Here is a 19,565-nt window from a genome sequence, read left to right as displayed (position 1 = left end):
ACAGCCCATTTAGCTCATACGATAAAAAAGATGGCCTATTCTGATATTGCATATAGGATTGAATATGAGCAAATGTAATTAGTGTGTTATCTACAAGTCTAGATTCAAGTCATATCGATCTTTGATCAGAAGTTTTCCTGATGCTAAGAAAAATCTGTTACTGCTGAGGAAAATTTAGCAAAAAACGCCAGTTGTGCTCGTGATAGTACGGCAGTAGATATTTAAAGTTTACGTGATTAATGTTAATTGACCAAACATTACCAATACCAACAAGCTAATTATGTATTGCTGATCAAGTTATTGATTAAACCGAGGATGGAAACTTGCAGACATCACGATAAATAAGCAGTGCCAAAATATTAGTACGTTCGCCGTTACAATTCACACGTTGATTACCGCACTGATGAGATGATATACACTAACGTCTATTTTGAAAATAATGCTGTGTGAAAAAAATCAATATTACAAGCTAAATTATCAAGTCATTCAATAATTGAGCCTCATACACAAAAATTTTGTAATTTGGCCGCAATGTCAGAATCAGGCCTAGTTAACGTGATAAAGCAAGAACTGCAAACTCTAGCCTCCCAGAAAAATCAGCAGGTGAAAGGTAAGGTGATGGAGATACACTACCCACATAACAAGGTTGGAATAAGAGAAATGAATAAAACAAGATTAAAATAATAGGATTACAGCACAACGAGGGTGGATCTATAATCTCTAACCGAAGAAACTCGACAAAAATCATACTCGGACAATATCCTGAAGGCAATCATAGAAGTGAGATAGCTCAATCTTCTCTTTGCCAGAATAGATTGCTTCTGCAGATCCACCATGTTCACCTTGGGCTGCCATCTCAATCAACGTATATAGCTTCTTGATAGGCATCTAAAAAAAAGGAATTTTGGGGCGAGATCATGAGAAACAAGGGAGCATAAAAATATCCATATGCAATAAATGCCTTTTGGTGACCACTGATATCCGACGGAATTCGCAATGCAAAAGTGGTGAACCAAGCAATTTAACCGACTGCCTAGCGTCTACTACCAAGTAGAGAATGCTAGATTTTTGGGGGAAAAGGGAAAGGAAAAAGAAAGCAACCATGAAATGCAAGGTATAGCAAAACATAGAATCAGAGTCGGAAGCCTTAACAGTTTATTCTACAGGATAAAGGATGTAGGTATGCAGGAACAGTTACAGAAGACAAACTCTCCGTATAAAATTATTGTTCTTCATCTTGATGAGTGGTGAAAAATTAGCACGATAAAATTAAACCAATGGAGCACCCCCAATGGGAAGATAAAACTCACATCATTCAAGGCCTCCGCAGCATCATCAATATCGCCCTCAGCAAAGACATTCAACTGTCTTAGAACCTGATATTAAAAGAAAAAAGAAGAAGATAAGTCTGCTGGTGTCAATAAAACATATATGCAAGGAAACAAGAGAAAGGAGTTATTCTAAGGCTCCAGACTTGTAAGAAACCAGAAATGATGAACTAGTCCGCTCTTGGCTTAGTCTAGGGGACTGGGGCTATGTTAGGGAGGCGTGAAAGTTATTTTTTGGGTTATGTTGTCTTTGTGGCTTACAGAGAGTATTGGGACTTCTTTTGAGTTTGGTAAGGGAGAGTCCCTAGCCTCTCGAAAGCCAGAGAAGGTTCATTGTTTTTTGTTGATCCTTTTGTTCAGTGTTTAGTCTTTATGTCCTGTACTTGTTGCTGTTTAGACTTTAGAGTATCTTTTTGAGTTGTAGAGGGGGAATAGGGTTTTGGCCAGAATCAGTGAAGCCACTTGTAACTCCGATTCGGTTTCTGGGGTATCAATGTCAAAACGTGGGGATTTCCCTCGTTTATATCTGCTGTTGTTCTCTTTTCTGCCTTATTTAGTGACTACTACCTCTAGTCCTAAATACAAGGGCTAGTTGGTGGTCCTAAATATAAGAACCCAATCCACTTTGTCTTCCAAATTTATAATCTGTTCTTAAAAATATCTCCATTAATTGTAAGGTATTTTCATCCAAGTGTAGTTTCAATATATATGATTGAATAAGGGTAATTTAAGAAAGTCAACACACATTTGTTACAAATAACTAACTTAACTAATTTCTTTAATCTCCCCAAATTAGTTATCTAACTCTTATATTAAGGACCGGAGGTAGTATTTAGCAGGGTTATATCAGAAGCTTAATATTTTGTTGAAAATAGATAGATGATTTGGGTAATTTACATGATTTGTTTTAATTTGTAAGATTTACATTTATAAGCAACATTTTAGCATTAAATAGAAGATACAAACTAAGTCGTATTTGTATTTGGTATGAACATGAAGTTATTCTTCCATACACAATGCTAAAAGCACTCGAAAATCTACACTTGAATGCTCCACCTCTATTATTGTTGAGACTTTGTTAGCCAAAGATAATACGGCAATGTTAAAGAACAAAAAGTCTACCTTCTTCACATCATTTGTGTTCAATGTAGGGACGTGGTAAGTGACAGAGAAAGTATCGCAGAATCCAATTGAGTCCAGGAAAATCAGTTGACTTGTTGTACCAATAACCAGCAACTTTTTCCCCTGTCCACATGAATTAAAACATACATTAATAACAATAACCGTCGGGCAACATTAACAAATTACTATTGTCATCCATTGTTTGTGTGTGTGTGAGAGAGAGAGAAAGAGAGATAGAGAGCCCAAGAAAGACATTTGAAACTTCTGTTACATGGTTATCTCAGGACTTAGTCCTCATATTTGATTTTCATTTGGTGATTCTCATTTTTGACCATGAGGAGATGAACTATGTACAGAAAGAAGAATCATCACGGTTTACAGCTTTGCATTAAGTATGATGATGACCAGAACAATATTAACGATCTAAAGGCACAAATTCAACATGGCAAAACCCAGCTCCGAGCAGCTAACACAAAATATTTGAGTTCGAGAAGAAAAGAACCAAAGATAACAACCAGCCAACTGTCATCTTAATACTTGGAGTTAGCATTGGCATTTGACAACTTAGAAAACAGTTTATGTCTTGAAGTCGGTTGAAAAGTGATGAAAACATAGTAACAAAGTGGGAAAGAGAAAAGGATCAGGTTTCCAACAACGAAATCACAAGAGCAGGCTGAAACCAATGGACCTCTATCCAATCCAGGTGAGCCTGAGCTCATTCCAGGTACTTTTGCTTTAGAACGTTAGTGAACAGATATGCTTAAAAAATAAGCTCGTAGGGAAACCTTGAGAGGAGCGAAACTAATGAAACATATGGCAGCCCATAAGAAAAGATCAGATAGAAACCTTTGGAGGAAGCCGTTTTAGCAGGACTAGTAATGTCTGAGAAATCAAATTTGAAAACCGCGGACCAATAGCCACATACTCCAATAATCTGCATCGATATTAAACAAGAAAATAATGTTACATGTTAAAGAATTTATTGCCAAGGAATACAAAATAAAAATTACAAATTTTACCTCTCAATGTCATCAAGAATAATAACGCTCAATGGTGACTTGTATGCATCCTCAAAAACCTGTTAAAAAAACCAGAATGTAAAGGGCCTTGGGATTCACATAATCAGGCAACAAGCTAGGAGATAACGCTAAACCATCATTTCTGCACCACAGTTTATGAACTAAAAATGGCTAAAGATATGATAAAAATCTAGAAGTTACACACGGTATAACTTGCATTGAAGCCTCACTTTTGAAGCCAGTGACTAATTCTTTAGAGATTATGTAATCCACAATAGGATTAATAGAAAAACTCAAATTTTTTATTATGACTAACCTTGATAATCTGTGCACATTTAGTGCTTTCATGGAGACCAATCATTGATTCAGCTGAAACCTACACAATCGCAGAAATTAAAATAAAAAGGTCAAGATCCTATAAATTACAGAAGTAAATGCTGGAATTTACAATAAACAACAAGAGAGCTTACAATCTTGACATATGGGAAATCGCTGTCAATGCCAACAGTAGCTGCAAGTGCTGTTTTACCACTGTAACAAACAAAGTAGTTTAAGAAACTAGCTGTTTATGAGATCAAATGAAGATGGAAACTCACATACCTGCCACTAGGGCCTTCCAGAAGACAAGTAATAATTGGGCTTCCTTTACTCACTTTAACTTGCTCCACAAGTAGCATAGCTCTTTGGTAAATGTGCCTATGTCTATCACCACAATCCACCATGCCACCAAGCCTATAAATTTAAAAAAGGAAGAAACATAGAAAGTTAATTGGGCTATGTATTGTTCTGGATTCCCAAGCTTCCATTTTTGAAAATTAAACAGCTATTTATCAATATCAGCCTATAATTGACAATGTAACAGCCAAGTTGCAACAGTATCGGTAGCAGACCATACAAGGGCTTCATAAACTAAATCTGCAAGAATCTCTCGGGTCATCACTCTACATGATGTTCCACGTTCAAAGAAGAGAGGTTGTGGACAATCACTTATATAACTTGAAAGTTGTGAACTGGGGTTCTCTTGCTCTATATTTGTAAGAGAAAACAGAGCTGAGTTGCTATGACGATGGTGTAAAGTGAAACAGAAATAATGGCATATTTTCTGGCTAGTATGAGGTGGTAAAGATCGAAATAATAAGTTTTAGGAGTGAATTCCAAAGAGTTTGTAGATGTAGGCATTTCATAAATTTCATATGCCCCAAGATGTAAGATGCATTTAATCCCAGGAATTACATGATCATAATAATTATAATTATTATTTATTTTTTGTGGTTCCTCAAGCCGTTCTTTTATGGAAATCTGGAAAAATTATACCTATTAAGAATGAAAATATGGACTAGTTTTCTAATAATTAAAAAAAAAATGAGGCAGGGAGCTAGGAGGCCTAACGAACCTTGTCTCCTCTCAGCCGTATACTCAACTCTAAGAAGAGATATTGATAGGTATTGCTGCCAAGAGGTTTTAATAAATTGTCAAAGAACAACGGAGATATGTTACCCATCTTTTAAGAGATTTACCAGGTCATTAAGTCATACTGCACAAAGTACTAAAGTAAGAGTGCCTAGAAACTTCTTTCCCAAAAAATGTCTTCAATAATAACTTTTAAGAAGCAAGTTTTCAGAATAGTTAACTGGAAAAACAACTCGAATCAGCTCAATTTGTCCATAGCTGAAAATCTCAAATCCCATAATCAAAAGCACTACCTGCATCTTTCAAGATCATCAGTTGAAGCTCCAAATGCAGGAACAACTTCTTGAAGTGCATTCAAAAAATCGTCCATTGTAACCTTGATATTCTCTTCCTCCACTGGCTTGGTGAGATCATCTAGACTAAGTTGCCTGTTTAAAGCAAATGATACTGCACTCTTCACAACACCTTCAAGTTCTGCACCACTGTAGTTTTTGGTTCGAGCAGCTGCACAAGAGCAGAAGAAGAAAACCCCCACGTAAACCACCATGATCTCCATAAATTTACCAATGTGAACCAAATAAGAGTTCTCTCCCTCTTTGGCGAAATTATCAGTATATAACTTGACATTAGCAGTTTTAAATTTTGTTTCCTCAGCATTTAATAATTTATAATTCATTATGCTAGTATGCTACCAACATAAACCATCGTTGTGTCATATCTCCCTTCAAAAGGGAATCATATTTTTACATCACAGCACTGAAACCATTAGTGAAAAAACGCTTTGGTGAGCAAATAATCAAGCACGACCTAAAGTTGTTCAATTTATGCAGCAAAGAATCACATTTTGAAGAATCAAAATGCACTTGTGCTTTACACGTATCTTTGCAGAGACATTGGGAAGCTGTCTGTCAAACTCTAAAAACTAGATAACCAAGTAATCTTAACTTGATATTTAGACTTTAAAATTTGTTTCTTCAATGATTCTATTTTAAGTCAAAACAACCCTTTGAAAAAGTTAACTTCTGTACAATCAATTATATTTAGATAAAAGATTTCCTTATTGTATGCCTCCCCACTCTTTCTAAATTATTTGAACTTTTAAAAAAGGTCAATCAAGATTTTACAAACAATATTGATGTTAAGACCATTTGAAAAAATAAACCAAAATTCAACAAAATGTTTCGCTAATGTAACTACGATGTGGAAGAATACAAATTTATAATTAACATTAAAAAAAGAAGTAGAAATAGAGATAAAGACTTGTGTCTCAAAAAACACAAACCAAGCTCTTGAAGATTCACATCAGGAGATAAAAAAGAATTGTCCTTCATCTTGTTAGTGTGAATCTGAAGAATCTGCAGTCGGCCATTTTCATCAGGAAGGCTTATCTCAACTTGGACTTCTAGTCGCCCAGGCCTACAATACAAATCATTGATGATTGACTATATGGTAAGCATCACATTCATACATAGTATATGAGTTGATTATTTATTATTTTAACTTGGCATGAAAAGTTTTTGCAAAATTTTGGAGCAGAGAACGAAGATAGAGAGACCTCAAAAGAGCTTCATCCAGCATGTCTTTTCTGTTGGTCATTCCAATAAGCAAAACATTATTCAGAGACTCCACACCATCTATCTGCAAACCAAGTGGATAAATTCAGCTACTTAATGAAGAATGACATGTATTTATCTCAAGAAAGGATTCATGATCTTTACTGACCTTGGTGAGAAGTTGATTCACAATGCTGTCATGAACTCCTGTGCCATCTCGAGTTGAACCTCTTGACTGAAAAATATATGCAGAGGAAGTATGTTTTATTGTTTTGAGCAGCAGACAATTCAATCATAACATAACTTCATTAATGTTTGTCAGTGAATCACTTGGAGAACTAAATGCAGATTTTCAAGGTCCCGGAATGAAATGTTACCACCATATTCCAATAATCAAATTTACGCACGAGCAAATGAAAAGAAATGTTCTAGTGATAGCTTAATTGATGTTGATCAATAGCTGAGAAATCTTATACCTTGCAAATAGCATCAATTTCATCAAAAATTATAACATGCAATTCACTTTCATCCCCTACAAATTAAAAACAGTGACTGAGATCAGTGGAATATCCGAAATCTGAAGTAGGAAAAACATATAATGTGTCTATATCACTTACCTAGAGTCTTCTGATCCCTTTCAGCATCAGCAAAGAGGTCCCTTACATTCTTCTCAGTTTCACCAACAAATTTACTCAAGACTTCCGGACCATTTACAATCTTCAGGTCATACAAAATGTAAATTTAATCAAGAAGTCGGACAAATAGAGCAGGAGCTACCACATTAATGGTATAGATACAAGTAATGAACAGAGATTTTCTGTCTCTATCTAATATTGACTGCATACATAATATTTCATATAGAATTGCATTCCACTTCATTATAAAAGTACATGGAGTAATTCCCAAACCTTTGGCTCCTTCCCATTCAAAATTTTTCCAATTTGACGTGCCATAAGAGTTTTCCCAGTACCAGGAGGTCCATAAAGCAGCATGCCCTTCACATGCTTGATCCCTAGTCTGGAATTTCAAAGGCTTCCAAGTAAGAAAATTCTATATCATGAAGGTAGCAGATTAAGTAGGTTGAAGTAGAATATCTATGATTTATTACTTAGAAGTCACATGGGGAGGGAAAACACGAGATGCAAAAGCTCTTCGAAATATATCTGCAAATTCTGCACTCAAACCCCCAATACCCAGAGACTGAAGGTTGAACTCCTTCTGCTTAAAAATGTTGCTTGTGGCAGCCTCACGCTGATTGACAATCTGCAGAGAGAACATTCATAAATAAATTTGTCCCAGCAAAACTAACCAGAAACAATTCATTCCAGTACACAGTAGGGTGCCGTTACGATGTTATCAACTTATTAACACATCATTATCTTGATAAGTAGTGGCTAGTACCTTACTTGGATCACAAGTTCGACCAAAACAACATAAGTTAATGAAGAGGGACTATTCAGATCTTCAACACTTTCACCAAGTATTTTTAAGCAGTGCAGATAATCATGTTCTTCAAACAAGAAAGAGCACAGACAATAACAGTCAATACTGAATTACTGAACCTAACTTTCTCATTGACATGCAGAAAATGTGAACATTATGCATTTTGCATGACTATTCTGTTGTCAAGGATAGCCAAACATTCAACTGAGAGGGAAACTATCAATCAAAGGAGAGGATCACCTTTATTCCACTATCACGTGATGTTTCAAATACAATGTATGTGTCATCCAATAGCATCCCTCTTTCAAGAGAATTAGATTTTTCTTGACCCTCAACAGCAGCTTGATTGACTGTGAAACTATAATTATTTCCATGATACTCAAACAACACTTTCTGCCCCACAGTCATGACCTGCATAAAAGTAGATCTGCGTTTAAAGACTGCTACATCTGATATAGAACTGTTTTTTTTTTTAATTAAAAAAAGTACACAAACTGCGTCAAAAGATGGACTCAGAACATAGAATGCACCCAAACTTTCTGAGATTTCAGAAAGGAATTTGAAGAGGTGTAAAAGAAGAGAGCGGAGGTTTACAACAGAATAACATATATGAGACACCAAAACAAGATCATGGCCAAATAAACTAATGAACGGCACAGTCCTTAACTTGCAGTCCATCTCAGGTGGTTTCAATTTTATGTGTTACCACTTTGCCAACGCCTACTTTGCTTACCTATAATCCAATTACATGCATATATTGTTCAATACTAGTCTGAATACAACGATACCTTTGCCCCCCACCCTCCTTTGGAAAGGGTTACCAGAAAAGGAAAGCCTCTAGATGCATTTTCATTAGGGCCAGAGTAGCCTTAGACACTGAGGAGACGAATCATATCTTACTTGTTGGTTAAGAGGAACTATACAAGTGAGATCAATATCAAATCTTACCCAAAAATGAAGGCGTCAGGCTTATAGGTCCTTTTCACCCATACATCATTCCTCTGGCCCAATTTTATCCAATATAGGATTTCTCCACATCTCAGTCATACCTGACTCTAACAATCTTCACATGACTACGTCTAACCATTGAGCCCTATACTCTAGTGGGTAAAGGGAGCTTTCATCCACCACAGCCACCACCTCCATGCTTTTGCTTTTCGGTTAAATCATCGATTCTGAAATTATTGGTAGGGCTCAAAGAAACCTCAGACATCATAAAAGTTCATTGAGAATCTTTTGTTGGACCTTGAGAGAAAATTATATGAATGGAATCCACCCTACTTTTTGACCTAAAACCTTAACAGTATAAAGTCTGTAAGTACTTTCAACTTATATACCCCTTCTTTAGTCCAATTTCATTAACTTGAGACTCACGCTTGAACTCAATGAGTTTCAGAACTAAGACACAAAATGACAATAAAAACCCAAACAGCAAGGTTCCATATTCAGGGCTGCAGTTTTGTTACATAAATAACATGATCTTTTAGGAGCAATATGTTCACTAAAGTGTCATTTCTGATTAGTGATTAACAAATGCTCATGCAAATAATAACCGAAAAGCTAGTAACAACCAGATGGTATTTTCCCTTGGGCCCCATATATGCTGTGTGTCAGTGACTAATCAAGACAAGGAAATCTGGAAGTTCTCAGAGTAGTGAGATAATCATCTAGCGACCATAGATCAGAATGACAGCCAGAAACATTATAACAAGCAATTTGCTCGTCAAGAAAACCATAAATGACAGCTGATAAAACACCAAAGTTAGCCAATTAATGGACACAAGTGATTCACCGAAAAACCCCACCTGGTTTACAAATCTCTTTTTGAGCTGCTTACCCAGCTGAACTGCATCAATCTACAAAGCAGAGCATAGTTTCAGTCCTAAGGCACTCTGGTTGGGAAAACTTTATGAGAAACTAACGAATATCAGTGCCTTCCATAATTTTCAAATATACCCACCTGTTCACTTTTACTTCCCTTTTTGATGAAGTCCAACTCAAGGGTCAACATTGCTAGGTTGAAATTGTCAGGTGGAACAAATCTAAAACAACAAATATAGATAAGAAGAAACCAGCATAGCTAAACATAAAACAAAATAAATGCTGAACTAACTAACAAACCTGCTCACAGGTATCGACTCAGCAGCAGAAACTTTGGCACACCGACGCTGAATCGAATTTAGTGCAATATGGCCGCTGCTAATGTTTCCGTGAGAAGTGCGTCTCAGTTAAGGCAACAGAAGTAAGATAGCATTTTTCTTTTAACCAACAGAAAGCACGATGGCGTTGAATTCTAAGAATCCATTCACAGCAAAATCAACAAAGTGCCCATCTATGCTCTCAAATTAGTATTTACATCACAGAAATGAGACAAAACATAATTGTTCAGGAAAAGTCAGGCAAGCAATCAAAATAAAAAGAGGGCAAAAAAACGACGTGTTCTACAAATTCGAAAAGGATATGCAAGAGAGAAGACGAAGGAGTCCCCGATCAGAGCGAGGAAGATGTTTTTGAAGCCCGGAACAGCGAAGTTCTGAAGATCAGAGGGTGAGCAGAAGGCCAGATTGGTAAGAGCGAGGTCCTGCGACGGCGTGTTCGTGACGATCATGGGTGTCTGGGCGGACCCGAACCAACTCGCCATTTTCCCGATCGTCGGTGAGATCTATGGAGTGCTGCTAATCTAGGACGAACAAAAGAGTAATGGTAATGCGAACTGAGAATGAGGAGGATCAGCGCGGGAGAGATATACCAAACGGAAATGTGCGACGAACTCCCGGCAAGGAAAGTATTTCTAAAAAAATGGGAATTACATTTATTTCCAGCTTTATTTATAGTAAAGTTGGTTGTAATATTTAGTTCCAAATCAAATTAATATTAGTAGTCTGTCATGATTTCAAAATAAATAAATTATTAGATTTATTTTGCACTATTTGTACCATAATTAAGTTAATTTCCCAGTTATATGTCGTTGATAATCAACACAGGGACTTACATGGCAACGTATATATTGCTAATCTTGTCCTTGATTATGGGGGTTTAATATTGAACAACATGACAAAATAATGGATCATGCCATTGAATATAGGTTTTCACAGTTTAAGATAAGATAATGAGAAAAGTAATCCTTTTGATTGTTAGATTGTTTTTGATACCATCTCTGGTTTTTTTTTTTATAATTTAAATTACATTACAAATTAGACAACACAATTACATATCACTCTTTTTTTTTTTTGGTAAGTATTAGTATAAGAATTCTCTTATTAGAGATAATTCTATTCGAGATACTGTCACATAATGTGAGTATTTTTTTTAGCAAAAATTCAAACTGTAATTCACCGTATTGTGAGACATTAGTCTCTTCTGCCACTAGACCCAGCCTGTTGCTCACATTACATTTTTTTTTTTAATTAGGCTACTACATATTACTCCCTTTTACATCAATACGAGTTACGAACTGAGGTTACTTTTGTTTCGGAAAATGCGAATTGGGGTTACTTGAATGATTGTCTGGGATAAAAAACAGTTGGGCCATCATTTTTTAGGCTATCTGTCCTCCCTTCTTACCATGTCATCGGCCTACGGACGAGTTGGTCCGTCAAAAGCCCATCAGGCCCACGATCCACGTCAGCTTCATTTGGAAAAGTTATTGTTTGGGACTCAAGTCTGTGATGTGCTTAGAATATTTCAGGCAACTCTGGTCAGATGCATTTTCATGATGGGTCGTTCTAGTAACAGGCCACTTCCTATAGTCATTAGTCTGAGAATTTGATTAGGGTTGATAAAGAGTATTTTAATTTCAATTAAATTATTGCTGAAATAATCAGTTAAATAATATTTCCGCTGCCATTGCCTCTTCTCGCGAGTGATGATGTTAGGTTTTTATGTCTTAAGCATAACATTATTTATATAAAATTTATAAATCATTCATAGATGATCATCAATACAACTTATTTTGCAAAATAATGACCTAATCTTAAATTTAGAATTAGAGGCCATGTAGCATTGGTCCTTTAACCTGAATGTAGTGTTGATGTTCACCCTCCCCATCAGAGAAGAGATTTGGTATTGAGGAGTGAGTCACAAATTTATTTTTATAAAAATTAATAATTTTTTTAATGGTTAATATTTTTTAGTTGAAATTTGGTCCCTGCTCAATAATTTTACAAACATGTTTGAAAGCTGTTACATAAAATATGTTTGGGTTAAGGTATGCCCAACAGCTCAAACTATTTTCCCAAATACGCCCAGTGTCCTAAAATAATTTTTAGTACATCCAGTGTCCCAAACTAATTAAAATGGTACGTCCATATCACAGGCTAACAGAAAAGTTAAGTTTGACTATTACCTTGTTGACTCAGCTGAAAGTTGACCAAAAAATCCTACATGACAGACACGCAAGGGTCGGATGTGTATTATTTTGACTGAAAATTCAATTTATTTTCTCATTTTCTAACGTTTATCTTCTGTCAGTTTTTAAACTTAACAAAAAAGAAGGATCACCGATCCACCTTCTTAAATCCTAGTATATGTACCACTCATTTAGTCCTATCCTCCTCGTTAACATGTTATCTCATTTCTTCCACCACTTCGATTTGAAACTACAACCGCCGTCACAACACACTTCCGTCTCTGTCTCTGTCTCTGTCAACTCCTCGTCCAACTTGCATTTGCTTTTCTCTTTGTAGAACACAGTAAACTTCCCCTTGGTCACCCTGTCGATGTCACTATCGCCTCCCAAGAAAACACCAGCCGCCACCAGGCTTGTCTCGGGAGCTTTAGTCAAGATAATACACATCATATGCTTGCTTGTTCGCCGTGTAAGATTTTTCGGTCAACCTTCAACTGAATCAGCAAAGTAACGATCAAACTTAACTTTTTTGTTAACCTGGGATATAGACACACCGTTTTAATTAGTTCGGAACACTGAATGTACTAAAAATTACTTTAGGACACTTGGCGTACCTGAAAAAATAGTTCAGGGTGCTGAGCACACCTTAACCTATCAAAATAATACATATTAGATGCCTGTGTGTCTGCCATGTAGGATTTTTCGGTCAATCTTCGGTTGAGTCAGTAAGGTAACGGTCAAACTTAACTTTTCTATTAGCTCGAGATATGGATGCACTGTTTTAATTAGTTTGAGACACTGGATACATCAAAAATTACCTTAAGATACTGAATATATCTGAGAAAATAGTTCAGGATGCTGGACGCATCTCAACCCAATATGTTTTTGGTGCTTTTTTTAATGTTTTTTTTTTTTTTGAAGGACTGAGCGTTTACTCACCAATAATGAAGTGACGACCGACTCAAAAACCCCATAAACCTAGACGAGCTTCGAACGCGTACATGGCGAATAGGCGGTGTCTGCAAGCTTTAACGCGCCAGGCATCTGCATTTCTCTCTACAAATCCATCTCTGCAGTCGCTCACTATCCCGGCCACCCTGCCAAACCCACCTCTGAACACCCTCACTTCAAGCTTCTTTGACATCCTCACCGATACCAGACCCAATAGCAGGTGTGGGCAACGGTCCCACTCCTGCTATTTCTCTTCCAGTACACAAGATCATGACAGCAACAAAGGTATAGAAGCCGAAGACGATAGTGATGGAGATGAAGAAGCAGAAGAGTGGGAGAGCAGCGATGATGAGGATGTCCTGGAGTCGAGTGGGGCTACTGGGAATAGAGAGTATACGGCAGAAGAAAAGGAAGCAGAGGCAGAAGCAATTGGGTACAAAGTGATAGGACCTCTTGGCAAGAATGAACAGGTTTTCAAGCCATACGAGCCAGTCTTCGCTGTTGTTCAGGTCAAATTTTCAATCTGGGCTTGCTAGTTCTGATTGAATGAGAAGCTTAGGTTATTTATATGTGTGTGCTTCGTTCTTTTTTTAACCTATCCATTTATTTGCCGGAGTTCAGATCGGATCACACCAGTTTAAAGTAAGCAACGGCGATAGCATTTTTACTGAAAGACTGAAATTTTGCGAAGTGAATGATAAGGTAGGACACCTTACTCTTGCATTTATAAATACTAACACTTGTTGAGATTGCGCTGCAGTTTTTTTGGTGATTTGCAAAAGGCACTCATCCTGTGGTGTTTATGTTTTTGTTTTTTTTTGGTATTCTTATATTTCTATTTGTTAAACTTCCGTTTGCAGGGTCACGTGACTAGTCTTTCAATTTTACTGAGCATCCGCATTGCTTTAATTTCATTGTGCCATCACTTTGTATGACCCATTGATATATGGACCATAAGGAATGACATAATTGCTTCTGTTCCATGAGGTTGGCACGGTGACATGCCAGTCCTGCTTCATGTTCGGTTCTTTTGGGCTGATAGGGCGGTGTTTAGTTTGAAATGAGATTGTTAAAGTGATGTTGGCCTATTGCTTTTTCACCCTGCTTGTTTGAGACACAAGTCCTCTTCAATTAGCATAGGGAATACAATACATCACGTGCCAAGACAGGATACACAAATAAGAAGTTAGAAATCTCTTGACATTGCTTGTGGTGCCTTAACTCTTCCTCTTTTCAGTTTGGGAAGTGCATTGGTAATCTATGCGCATGTGCCATTCTTTCTGTAAATGATTTTTTTTCTTTAATAGAATTGTTTAAGAAAAATTGTTTTGTTGAGTTTACGTTAGAGCATATAGACTGATGTTTCTGCAAAATTCCAAGATCCATATAACTATGTACCATAAGATAGAGTCAGTTTTTGAACCGTTTATATGCCAAAACTGGGGCTGGACCAGGTACCTAATTTTCATCAAAGTCATTTTTCATCTTCATTTCCCAATTTTTTTCCCTTAACTTCTGCTTCCTCCCTTTATTTTATCTTGTAGTATTCTCTCACCATTGGAGACATCGTATCAAATGTCTTATTTCTTCTTTTCTCTCTCAATCTTCCTAATTTTTATTATGGATCACCTAACATTAATGATATTATTAATGGGTGGGTGAAACACATATTTTGGTCAAACTAAGTATTTGGTATCCATAATTTTTATTGGTTTGCCGAATTCAACTTGTATTGTCTCAAACATTTGTGAAATTACCTTGCTGAAGTAGGCTTGGAGATAAACAGGGTGGATCTATCATGTAGAAGCTGAGGCTAGCAATGTGCTTATAATAGGAGTTGCTGAAAATAAGCTTTAGATCAATGCATTGGAAGCAGAAGTTTAATGAGTTGCTAATGAGCACTTCGTTAGAAGTTAGGTTGCCCCAAATAAAAAGTTTCATGATTGGGAGGAGAGCTTTGCCATAGACATTGTAAAAGTGTCAATTTAATGTGCTGGGTAGAACTGTGGAAGTGATATGCACTAATGTGGTGAAGTAAAACGAGCACACTAGCATTTGGATGGATGATGATAGTGTTATAAATAGACGCTGTTATATTAATCAATGAGTGTCTAATCTTATTCCGGTAAGTACGTCTCGAAATCATTTAGCTCAAATTATTTTTATTCAGCCATACCATCCCTGCCACTTATTCTAGTTTTAGAGTGGAATAACTATATGCCTGTGTATAAATATTTTAGTTATCTTATTAATCAATATCCAGTTTGCTGTTGGTAAAAAAATATCCAGTTTGCTGATGTAGTCACTTTTTGATGTCCCCATGTTATGGAATTTTTAATACCACTTAATAAATATTTGGTTGGCAATACTGAAAGTGTGATCTTCGTTTTTGGTATTTTGCAGTTGATTCTTGATAAAGTTCTGTTGCTTGGCTCTCAAAGTCAGACAATTGTTGGCAGACCCATCCTGCCAGATGCAGCAGTTCATGCTGTTGTTGAGGAGCATGTAAGTGTGGAACTCCGCATTTCAATTAAATTTGGGCAAGTTTGGTATGCAGAATCAATTTTCATGGATGAGGATGGGAATGGGCATGAAATTGATTTTGAATAGACTGATATCTTTGTTCCATTTGTTGGTGTTATCTGTATTCCAATTGAATTTCGTCCATTCCAGATTGATACTTGAAACCTTGATGAAATGGAACTAAACAACGTATGCGAATATGAGCTAAGTGGATCCAAAATTTTTGCTCAACAGATACCTTGCTTATTTTCTTTTATTTGATTCGATTCAGGCATTAGATGCAAAGGTGATTATTTTTAAGAAAAAGAGAAGAAAGAATTACCGTAGGACCAAAGGACATCGCCAGGTACATTGAAAAGAAACTCTTCAATCAATTAATTTTGTCACAAATTGTGGGTGTTAAACCTGTCTGGTATTATTGTCTTCAGGAATTGACGAAGTTAAGGATAACTGATATTCAAGGAATTGAGAAACCTGAAAAAATTGTGGCTGAAGTGCCTTCAAAAGCTGCTAAGAAGAAACAGGAAAAGGTTGCAGTTCCTGCTTAAGGAAGGTTTACTCAGTTGCTTTTGAGGCAACCCAGAAATCTCAACGAGTTTTGACAGTGTGATGCAATTTATTGAGCATAAATGTATTTTGGATAAGCTCCATTTACACCTCAAAAGTTACTTTAGACGGAAATTCTGAGCATCCATTCTGCAGGCAGGTTTTATGGGTTTGTTTCAACAGAATTTTCTCCCTACAATGTTATATTTTAGTTCTATGTGTGAACACTATTGATTCTTAGACCGGATTTGTGGTCTATAGAAATCTCATGTTAACTCCTATATTTTACGGTTGATTTAGTCATGATACTATGTGTCGTGCATGTACTGACAGTCACCTTTAGAAATAAACTGTCCATATTTCGTCTTCCATCTCTCATACAGGGCAGAAAGAAAACTGTATTGAGAAAACCCTGAGATGCATTGTGGTGTTTACATGGTAAGCAATGTCTTGATCCATACTGGTCAAATTATTCTTTGTTTTGTGTGCCTAGAGAGCTTGGTAAGTAGAATAGAATGAAACAGAATGGAAGAACATTTAAGTTGGAAGAAAAATGTTGTAAATGAGAAAGGTCTCTTGTGCCCTTGTATGGAAAATAATAAATGAAATATTATCTGTTATGTTTATAGAGATATGCTTTCTCCAGTCGTTAAAATAAAATCTAATTTGTAATTTAATTTGAAGTAGAAATTGGATTTTATATTAAGAATAAGAAATAATAAATATTCCGTAGCACAATTTTGATGCAATGATAAGCTAATCCCTTTTATTTGGCCATCTGAAACACCGCTTTTGTGCTCGTGTGTTTTAATCCTTTTGCTCAGTGGACTAAAAAGCGTTGATTTTCGTTTTTTTTTTTTTAAATACATCTCGAAAAGTATTTAAATGCTGTGCCTGAGATGGTTACCTTAACTAATCCCCTTCCTGAGGATTTTGATATGAAATGCTTAATGGTTGTAGTCGAAAGATTTCTGATGGGCATTTTTTTCCGACTGCAAAGCTTCCCATGCTTGTAAGATTCCAATGAGACTTTTTTTTTTTTGGGGGTGAAAGATTCCATATGAGACATTGAGAATACAAGGAATTTTGCAAATATGAAGTCTTTTTTTTTTTTGCCTCTATACGTACCGTCATGTTATCTTCATGTGAAGTTTTTATGCCCTTTGTTGGTGAGAGAAAGGGAGAAGAGACGTAGAGTGGGTAGGATCCGCTCATTCTTCGTAACCACACGATTTGCCTCTCACCAAAATTTAGTCCAATGTGTTTCTGTAAAGTTTTTAGATGTTTAGCTGCCATCTAGAAATCCAGATACGTCCTTCCTTCCACTCTCTGCATTGAGCGGAAGGCTAGAGCTCATGATTTATGGATACAATTGGTAGCCAGGGAATTACGCGGGATCGCATCTGACTTGGCCTAATTTTGATTTCGCCGATCCCTGTTCATTAACTATCTATCAAATAACTAATAGGGGTTGGGTTTAGTAAAAAAAATTAGTCCTTCATAATATAATGAACTAAGATTTAAATCCCAAAAGTATTTATACTTAGTGACTTGACGAGGATACCCATGGATATTAAAAGCTAAAAAACTGTCTCTATTGGTGAAATCATTGACATGGGCCGAGTGATGTGGTAAGTTAGCCTCTATTCCTCCTACCCCCAAAAAAAATCAATAATAATTTTCTTGTTGAAAACTTCTTTCAGCTTTAATATCCTTCTTATTTTAAAATTTTTTGTGACATTGGAAACCTTTTTTAAACTCTTTCGTTCTGTTTTGATATTTTGCTTCGCTTTCAGAGTTGATTATGTCCATACTTCCCCTTTTGGCTTTTGCTGTTGTCTCCTGCGCTTTGAAATCTTCTCTCTCTTTTGGATGTAGCAGAATCTTCCTTCTCCTATTTTCTCATTTTTTTTAAAATGTTTTAACTTGTTAAAAAATTCCATAATATCAGATTCAGGCCATTCTTTGGTATTATATCCTTTTCTTTTTTTGGGTAAAACACAAAAAATGACAGGAAGGAGAGACATCCTCAATGTTATCCGGTAAGGTGCGATTGACATGCTAAGAGTATCAGCACAAATTTAAGATCCTCTTTGAAAGCGATACCCACCGAATTCGACGTCGAATAGTTTCAGTGGGAATCAGATTCATGCTTATAGATAAGACGAGAATTCTGCTTTAAACTCTTGACCATTTATTATCCCAACCCCATCTTGGCCTATTGTTATTATTTTTATTACTATTCTAAATATTGTGACTTGTTCTGTTTTATGGATTACTTGGATTATTAACATATCACCTCAATGATTTACTTTTTGATTAAATCGAATTTATTGCTGGTATAAGGTTATATAAGATAGTAAACTCATGCTTCAACATTCATATGGATAAGCATGAGAAGCCAGCTTATTCCATATCCTTTCTGGTTAAGGCATCTGGCTGCCTAAGATACTAAGCTATTATGGATTGAAAAGAATAAAACAGCTAAAGAAAACAAGTCTTCCAGAATACTCAAAGGCTATTGTGAAGCTGCAAGATTACTCTGTTTTAAGATGCTGTTCATGAATTTGAGAGTCCTGATTCCTGAAAAATCTCTTTCCTTGAAGGCCACCTCCTTTATCCATATTTCAAGATCAGACTTTTCTTGACATGTCACTATCTATCACATGTTTTTATATGCAATTTTAGGCACTGTCTAGATGGGGACAATGACTGAGCTTCAAAAGCATCAGGCAATGCCTATCCATTACTCATTTCCCTCCTGTACTTTGATTGATTATTGCAGGGTGGTGCAAAAGGGGGAAGAGTCAACTAGAATCACCATCGTTGACTCAGGTACTTGATTAAGATGAACATTCCTTTGCCTGCAGCCATAAGCTCCCTCCATTTGGCCCTTCTCTTCCTTACCACTATCTCATTGGCTTGACCCCACAAACCCATATTGTCTCAAGCCTTTTTTCCATCCATCAAAGTTATGCTTTTGCTAGAAATCTTACTTCAGAATCATGAGTATGCTTTGTATATATGGTCCCCCTCTTTGGTTCAGTGCTTCAACTGCTGAATTACTTTGTTTCAAAAGTATATAATATGTATTTAATACCATCGGCTATTTTAGGTTCAGACATTATTGAGCTCTAAATGAAGGGCAGCTTTCCTAAAATAATAACCATCCCTCCCCCCCAAAAAAAAAATTAGACTCTGTTTAAAGAGTATCGGATTCTCTCCATAAAATCTAACTATTGTTGACAACTATTAAAGCATTTATAAGCTTTTATAATGACTATAAATGAAAAAAATAGGTGAAAGTTGTCAAGAAAATACT

The 19,565-nt window shown here is 36.2% G+C and overlaps 2 protein-coding genes across 2 annotated transcripts; one reads left to right on the top strand and one right to left on the bottom strand.

The window, feature by feature from the left end:
• Positions 1–428: 428 nt before the first annotated feature.
• LOC114732466 (vesicle-fusing ATPase) lies at positions 429–10,634 on the bottom strand. The gene is made up of 21 exons (XM_028919747.1): positions 10,338–10,634; positions 9,997–10,092; positions 9,836–9,917; positions 9,681–9,731; positions 8,116–8,286; positions 7,541–7,695; positions 7,341–7,449; positions 7,050–7,149; positions 6,909–6,964; positions 6,602–6,667; positions 6,435–6,517; positions 6,162–6,295; positions 5,173–5,383; positions 4,070–4,201; positions 3,940–4,000; positions 3,786–3,845; positions 3,470–3,528; positions 3,297–3,384; positions 2,451–2,573; positions 1,311–1,376; positions 429–888 (listed from the first exon to the last, which is right to left on the bottom strand). Exons 1-21 carry the CDS (start codon positions 10,514–10,516, stop codon positions 745–747), a joined length of 2,226 nt encoding a protein of 741 aa, XP_028775580.1. The 5' UTR covers positions 10,517–10,634; the 3' UTR covers positions 429–744.
• Positions 10,635–13,191: 2,557 nt separating this feature from the next.
• On the top strand, positions 13,192–16,806 carry LOC114732443 (50S ribosomal protein L21, mitochondrial). The gene is made up of 5 exons (XM_028919723.1): positions 13,192–13,683; positions 13,796–13,876; positions 15,578–15,679; positions 15,969–16,043; positions 16,126–16,806. The coding sequence occupies exons 1-5, from the start codon at positions 13,225–13,227 to the stop codon at positions 16,243–16,245; spliced, it is 837 nt and encodes a 278-aa protein (XP_028775556.1). The 5' UTR covers positions 13,192–13,224; the 3' UTR covers positions 16,246–16,806.
• The last annotated feature ends 2,759 nt before the right edge of the window (positions 16,807–19,565 follow it).

This window comes from Neltuma alba, unplaced genomic scaffold, assembly GCF_004799145.2.
Source record: "Neltuma alba isolate B1F8T4 unplaced genomic scaffold, ASM479914v2 tig00012912_pilon, whole genome shotgun sequence".
Lineage (NCBI taxonomy): Eukaryota > Viridiplantae > Streptophyta > Magnoliopsida > Fabales > Fabaceae > Neltuma > Neltuma alba.
This window is presented reverse-complemented; position numbering and strand designations above follow the sequence as displayed.

Coding starts and splice junctions, on each gene's coding strand:
- LOC114732466 (XM_028919747.1), bottom strand. CDS start 10,516: ATGGCGAGTTGGTTCGGGTCCGCCCAGACACCCATGATCGTCACGAAC. Junction 8,287..9,680: donor AAAAGAGATTTGTAAACCAG/GTGGGGTTTTTC, acceptor ACTTTTATGCAG/GTCATGACTGTGGGGCAGAA. Junction 3,385..3,469: donor ATTCTTGATGACATTGAGAG/GTAAAATTTGTA, acceptor ATATCGATGCAG/ATTATTGGAGTATGTGGCTA.
- LOC114732443 (XM_028919723.1), top strand. CDS start 13,225: ATGGCGAATAGGCGGTGTCTGCAAGCTTTAACGCGCCAGGCATCTGCA. Junction 15,680..15,968: donor ATGCTGTTGTTGAGGAGCAT/GTAAGTGTGGAA, acceptor GATTCGATTCAG/GCATTAGATGCAAAGGTGAT. Junction 16,044..16,125: donor GGACCAAAGGACATCGCCAG/GTACATTGAAAA, acceptor TATTGTCTTCAG/GAATTGACGAAGTTAAGGAT.